Here is a 6,354-nt window from a genome sequence, read left to right as displayed (position 1 = left end):
ACGAGACCCGCGCGGGGCCCACCGCCGTGTACTTCCTGCGAGGTGAGCCGCCGGCTGCCCTTGGCCCGCCCCACCCGACTCCAGCCCGGCTTTCCCTGCTGACCGTGCCCTTCCCCTCCTTGCAGGAGGCTTCGACGGCTTCCAGGGCTGCTGTCCCGATCTGTGCTCTGAGGCCCCCGCCCCTGCGCTGCCGCCGGCAGGGAGCAAAACCAGCCGCTCCGACCCGAGGGCTCCCACCTACGACCAGGTGAGTACGGCCCCCCACCCCGGACCCTCCCTCCCTCCCCACCGCAGACTGGGCACCTCTAGAGAACGAGCCTGCCATTTGGGGATGCGAGCAGTTTGCCCACGTACCCACCTTTATACGTGTGTGTGTGTGTGTGTGTGTGTTGGGGAGGTGGGGCACGGCTGCTCGCACGTGCCTGTGTGGGTCAGTGTACGTTTGCATGTGTATGTTGGGAGGGTGAGGGGGCATGTGTGTGCCGGTGTGTTCTCGCACATTCCTGAGTCCTGTCTCAGGTCAGGAGGACTGGCTGAGGACTCCTCTTGTCTTGGCCAGCCCATGGGGTCTCCACCCGCTGCTTCTCCAGCCCTCCGGGGCTGGGCTGGGAAGGCCTCACCGCCCCTCTGCCCCCCTCCAGGGTGGCCCTGTGGAGATCTTGCCCTACCTGTTCCTGGGCAGCTGCAGCCATTCGTCAGACCTGCAGGGGCTGCAGGCGTGTGGCATCACAGCCGTCCTCAACGTGTCTGCCAGCTGCCCCAACCACTTTGAGGGCCTTTTCCGCTACAAGAGTATCCCTGTGGAGGACAACCAGATGGTGGAGATCAGCGCCTGGTTCCAGGAGGCCATAGGCTTCATTGGTAAGGGGGCGCCTCTGCCCAGAGGTCCCGAGGGGCTCCAGAGGAGAGGGCTGGGGGCCCCTGTCTCGTGGGCTGTGCACATTCCGTCTGACACCACCCCCCCATCTCCCTTGCAGACGGGGTGAAGAACAGCGGAGGTCGGGTGCTGGTGCACTGCCAGGCCGGCATCTCGCGCTCCGCCACCATCTGCCTGGCCTACCTCATGCAGAGTCGCCGTGTGCGGCTGGACGAGGCCTTTGACTTCGTTAAGCAGCGCCGGGGGGTCATCTCCCCCAACTTCAGTTTCATGGGGCAGCTGCTGCAGTTTGAGACCCAGGTGCTGTGTCACTGAGGTGGTGCCCCTCTGCCTGCCCGCCCCCACTGTGCTGGCAGGAGCTGACGGTGGACGGGTGGGCTCCTCTCTGGGCCAGCACAGTCCCCTCACCTCTGGGAGGGCTGCTACCTCCTCACAGTTTGAGAAGCCCCCGCGTGGGGGCTCTAGGAATGCCGGCGTGCTGGCCTTTCCGACCTGGTGCTCTTCTGCTGGGGGACTGAGGCTGGCCCTCATTCGGGGTCGGGAACCGAGGGTGTGTCTGCTCTTTCCCATCCCATCCCCTGGCAGAAATCAGCTGGACTCTATACCGTGGACTCCCCCTGGTCCACCACCATGTTGAAGCCCTTGGCAGCCTGAGAGCTCCAAGGAACAAGCTGTGACAACCGGGAGCCCTGTCTGTGGGTTGGTCCGCCCGGGGCCTGGAGCCCAAGCCCTTTGTTCCTGGGGAAGCTGGGGACTTGGGACGTGATGGGTGTGTCGTGCTGTGTGTGTCAGTCTGTGAGCCTTTCACGCCTGTGTTGGCGCTGGAAAGTTATTTGTGCTCAGCTGACATTTAACACTCCCTCCCCCGCTTCCTCCTAGCCCTGTGGGCAGGGGTTGGAAACTTAGCACTTTATATTTATACAGATCATTCAGGATGTGTCAATAAAATATTCTTTTGTTTAAAAAACAATAACCCAGTGTCTGGTCTCATCTGATGCCTGGGAGCCTGCTTGGACCTCACATTTCCTTGTGCCCTCAGGGTTTCGGAAGTGAACGGGCAGAGCGGCCAGCGGCCGGAAGGGGCAGGTCTGACCCTCCCTGCAAAGGCTGCTCTCTTGCCCTCAGTTCTCCCTGCGCTGGTGTCTTCCCAGATAGGGACCTCGCTCCAGAGCTGAACAGGGTTGTCTCTGGGAGGCTGGGGTCCCGTCTGTAATTCAGAGCCCGGTCCAGTGCTGCCCCGATCAGACCCCGCTTCCTTTTCAGAACAGGGAAGGATACGAGTGTGTGCCTGAGGGTGTGGTCCTGTGGGGGTGGGTGGTCTTGGCCTGTGCACACGTGCATGTTGTGCCTGGCGTTCCTGTGGGACCGTGTGTGCACGCCCACGCGAGAGGGCCTGCCCACTCCCCAGGCCCTGTGGGTCTCTGCTTCCTCACAGCAGGCCCGCACGGCCTCCCTACTCTTCTCCTACATCCCATGGCTGGCGCTCACGGCGCCCCTTGTTCCAGAGCTCCTTCATGTCCCCCAAAGGCATGTGGCCCCATGTCTGGTGCAGAGGACCTGTCACTAGGGATAGGATTCATTGTGCTGCACACCCATCCAACTAGCACATCTTGGTCGAACTTCCAGTTACGGGCCCAGCATAGCACTAAGGTTCAGTGGAGACCTGAGACAAGGGCCCCGCCCATGCCAGAAGCCCAGGGGTACCTGTTGAGGCTGCTGGAAGGGGGTGCTGTGATCTGCCTGTGAGCAGGGCTGCTGAGGCCTTTGGGGATGGTTGTGCAGGAGTCAGTCCTACTTCAGGCTCACCAGGACATTCGGCCATTGGGAGTGTCATCCAGCCAAGGGTTGCCTCTGCACAGTGCTACCTCTACAGATCTGTGTGTGGTCTGTTAGGAACTGGGCTGCACAGCAGGAGGTGAGCAGCTTCATCAGTATCACAGCTGCTCCCCACATACCCCATTGCTAGCATTACAGCCTGAGCTCCGCCTCCTATCAGATCAGTGGCGGCATTAGATTCTCATAGGAGCTCGAACCCTGTTGTGAACTGCATTGGAGGGATACGGGATGTATGCTCCTTATGAAACTCTAACTAATGCCTGATAATCTGTCAACTGTCTCCCATCACTACCAGATGTTATCTTCAGTTGCAAGAAAACAAGCTCTGGGCTCCCACTGATTCCACATTATGGTGAGTTGTATAATTATTTCATGATAGATTACAGTGTAATAGTAGAAATAAAGTGCACAATTAAGTGTAATGCACTTGAATCACCTAGAAACCATCCCCCTCACCATCCTGGGCCAGGCGTGGTGGCTCACGCCTGTAATCCCAGCGCTTCGGGAGGCCGAGATGGGCGGATCACCTGAGGTCAGGAGTTCGAGACCAGCCCAGCCAACATGGCAAAACCCCATCTCTACTAAAAATACAAAAATTAGCCAGGCTTGGTGGCGGGCGCCTGTAATCCCAGCTACTCAGGAGTCTGAGGCAGGAGAATTGCTTGAACCTGGGAGGCGGAGGTTGCAGTGAGCCTAGATCGCACCATTGCACCCCAGCCTGGGCGCCAAGAGTGAAACTCCATCTTGCACAGAGGAACAAACAAAGAAAAACCAGTCCCTGGTGCCACAAAGGTTGGGAACTGCTGTCTTACGGCATTCTGAATGCCTGGGAGGGTGTACCTGTGGGGCGGGGGGCCCTGTAGTTTGACAGTCTGGAGGCTGGTTTTGCTTAACCTTGCTGTATACAGTTTTCTTGTCTGTAAAATGGAGTTTCATTGTTAGCCCCCACCTCTCAGGATGTAGACTTACACAAGTCAGTCCCTATAGTGCCCGCCCATAGTAGGCGCTCAGAAAATGTTAGGTAACTCCGGCCCTAGGAGTGAGGTTGATCTGAAGTTTCAGTGTGCAGGTGCGAGGTGTGCATCTGGACCAGGATGAACACTCAAAACGGCTGGGCATGGGGTCCGCTCAGCCTTGTGCCTGGAGCCCGGCACAGGTGGGCGCTTGCTCTGTGGGGCGGAATGAAGGGTGATCCTTGTTTCCTCTGCTGTCTGAGGGGTGGGGTGAGCCACTCCAGTGTGAACTGGGCAGAGCCGTGGTTGCTATTCTGCCTTCTTTAGGACCTGAGTGGGCATCTGTTGGGACCCACTTGTACCCCCATGCCCAGCTTGGGTGGGCGGGGGACACCTGGGGCTCTAAGTCATAGGGGACTTCACACCACACAGCCTCATCTCACACGCAGCTGCACTGGTGGCTGAGGCCTCTGCCCACCCCACCCTCGGCCCTACCTCATCCCACCCTACCCAGTACCCAGCCCCACTCCCCTCTCCTCCCTTCCCCGTGCTTTTTATAGCTTGTCATCTAGCAAACTGCCCTTCTCTTTCTCTCTCTTTCCCTCCTTTCCTTCTTTCCTATTAAGTTTTAAAACTTCTAATTGTGGTAAAGAACGCAACATAAAATCGATCATCTTTACCATTATCAAGTGTTTAGTAAAGTGTATTCACATCGTTGTGCAACAGATATCTAGAGCTTTTTCATCTTCCAAACCTGAAATACTATACCTATTAAATGATAACTCCCCCTCCCCAGCCCCTGGTAAGCTCTGTTCCACTTTCTGTCTCTGTGCATTGGGCTACTCTAGATACCTCTTGGAGGCAGAATCATGCAGGATTTGTCTTTTTGTGACTGGCTTGTTTCACTCAGCAAAATATCCTCAGATCAACTGCATGTCCTCATAAAGACTCTATTTCTCTCCCCAAGCAGGGTGATTATTTCTTATCATTATTTTAATTTTGGTTTTTTTTGGGACGGAGTCTCACTCTGTTGCCCAGGCTGGAGTGAAGTGGTACAATCTCAGCTCACTACAACCTCCGCCTGCCGGGTTCAAGGGATTTCCGACTAATTTTTGTATTTTTAGTAGAGATGGGGTTTCACCGCGTTGGCCAGGCTGGTCTCAGACTCCTGACCTCAAGTGATCCGCCTGCCTCGGCCTCTCAAAATGCTGGGATTACAGGCATGAGCCACCGCGCCTGGCTTACTTTTTTTTTACTGAACACTCATCTTTTTTTTTGAGATGGAGTCTCACTCTGTCCCTTGGGCTAGAGTGCAGTGGTGCGATTTCGGCTCACTGCAAACTCCACCTCTGGGTTCAAGCGATTCACCTCAGCTTCCAGAGTAGCTGGGATTACAGGCGCCCACCACCGTGCCCAGCTAATTTTTGTATTTTTTTTAGTAGAGATGGGGTTTCACCATGTTGGCCAGACTGATCTAGAATTCCTGACCTCGTGATCCACCTGCCTCGGCCTCCCAAAGTGCTGGGATTTATAGGCATGAGCCACCGCGCCTGCCTGAACGCTCATCTTAAGTGGTCAGCCTCATGCATTTGTTTTTTGATGGGTCCTATTCTTTATTTTACTTATTTTTTCTAGCTTTACTGAGGCATAATTGACAAATAAAAGTAGTATATGTTTAAGTGTACAACGTGATATTTTGACATACGCATACCTTGTGAAATGATGACCACAAGCTGATTAGCATATCCATGGTGTGTATCCTGATGTCTGTCAATACCTTGCCCTGGCAGCAGGGCATCTGCTTCCATCACCGTCTCCCCGTGATTCTGATTCCTGACTTTGGAGAAGCTCTGGATTCCAGGCACAGCGGGAATGCTGAAAGGTGCTTGTGGACAACAGAAGATCTTGGCTGTGTCGCTTCCCTTCACTGGGCGCAGGTGACTGTGGGGGTGTCCCCAAATGCTGCCCAGTGCTGACATGCCCCGCCTCCGGAATTTCAATCCAGGTGGGGCCCTGAGTGACCTGGCTCTGGGGCTCAGGGGTATGGAGGAGGGGGGGATATAGGTAAGGAATTTAAATTTCCAAATCTGTGAAATGGGGATAAACACTGACTGATCATGCCAGCGGCTGTGGGATTAGGGGGGTGGACTCCCTGCGAGGCTCTGGGCATCTGGTGGTTCCACCTTTCCCACATGGCAGGCTTTCTGGGGTGCTGGTTGCACACTGTTCAGTTTGTGAAATTTCCTGGAGCCCTGTGCTTGTGATAGTGAACTTTTCTATATGTACTAAAATAAAAGCTTGTGAAAGTGCAGTGACCTTTACTTCCTTCCAGAGATACACAGGGGGTGCCCCAGGGTCTCAGGCAGCTTTCCTCATGTCTAAGCACAGGCCGGTGCAGGAAGGGGGTCTCCCTCGCTGCAGGATAGGTCTATACCGGGGCTGGGGCCTCCGCTGGGCCTGGAGCTGCTTTCTGCGATGTCTCTCTGCCCCCTGGTGGCGGGAAGGAACCTCAGCAGAGCCGCACTCCCAAGCGGGTCCCGCCTTCTTTCACACACTACAGCCAGGAAGGGGACTGCGCCGGGGTGGGAACCACAGGTAGGCACGGGAGGGGCTGCCAGCAGACCTGGTTGGGGCGGGGCTGTAGGTGGAGCTGGTTGGGGCGGGGCTGTAGGTGGAGCTGGTTGGGGC

General features: G+C 56.1%; 2 protein-coding genes across 2 annotated transcripts in view; both read left to right on the top strand.

Moving 5' to 3' along the window:
- DUSP2 (dual specificity phosphatase 2) overlaps window positions 1-1,850 on the top strand; it is a 3,760-nt gene extending 1,910 nt beyond the window's left edge. Inside the window, exons 2-5 of the mRNA XM_011956643.1 lie at window positions 6-42; window positions 126-247; window positions 642-861; window positions 978-1,850. Coding sequence (XP_011812033.1) covers window positions 6-42; window positions 126-247; window positions 642-861; window positions 978-1,192 — 594 coding nt within the window. The 3' untranslated portion in view covers window positions 1,193-1,850. The remainder of the gene's footprint in view (window positions 1-5; window positions 43-125; window positions 248-641; window positions 862-977) is intronic.
- A 3,793-nt stretch (window positions 1,851-5,643) lies between these two features.
- The window catches only part of ASTL (astacin-like metallo-endopeptidase (M12 family)), a 16,318-nt gene continuing 15,607 nt past the window's right edge, over window positions 5,644-6,354 (top strand). Inside the window, exon 1 of the mRNA XM_011956642.1 lies at window positions 5,644-5,707. Within this exon, the coding sequence (XP_011812032.1) occupies window positions 5,644-5,707 (64 nt within the window). The remainder of the gene's footprint in view (window positions 5,708-6,354) is intronic.

This window comes from Colobus angolensis, unplaced genomic scaffold (genome assembly GCF_000951035.1).
Source record: "Colobus angolensis palliatus isolate OR3802 unplaced genomic scaffold, Cang.pa_1.0 Scaffold42, whole genome shotgun sequence".
Lineage (NCBI taxonomy): Eukaryota > Metazoa > Chordata > Mammalia > Primates > Cercopithecidae > Colobus > Colobus angolensis.
The sequence above is the reverse complement of the archived record's forward strand: the minus strand, read 5'-3'. Positions and strand labels throughout refer to the sequence as shown.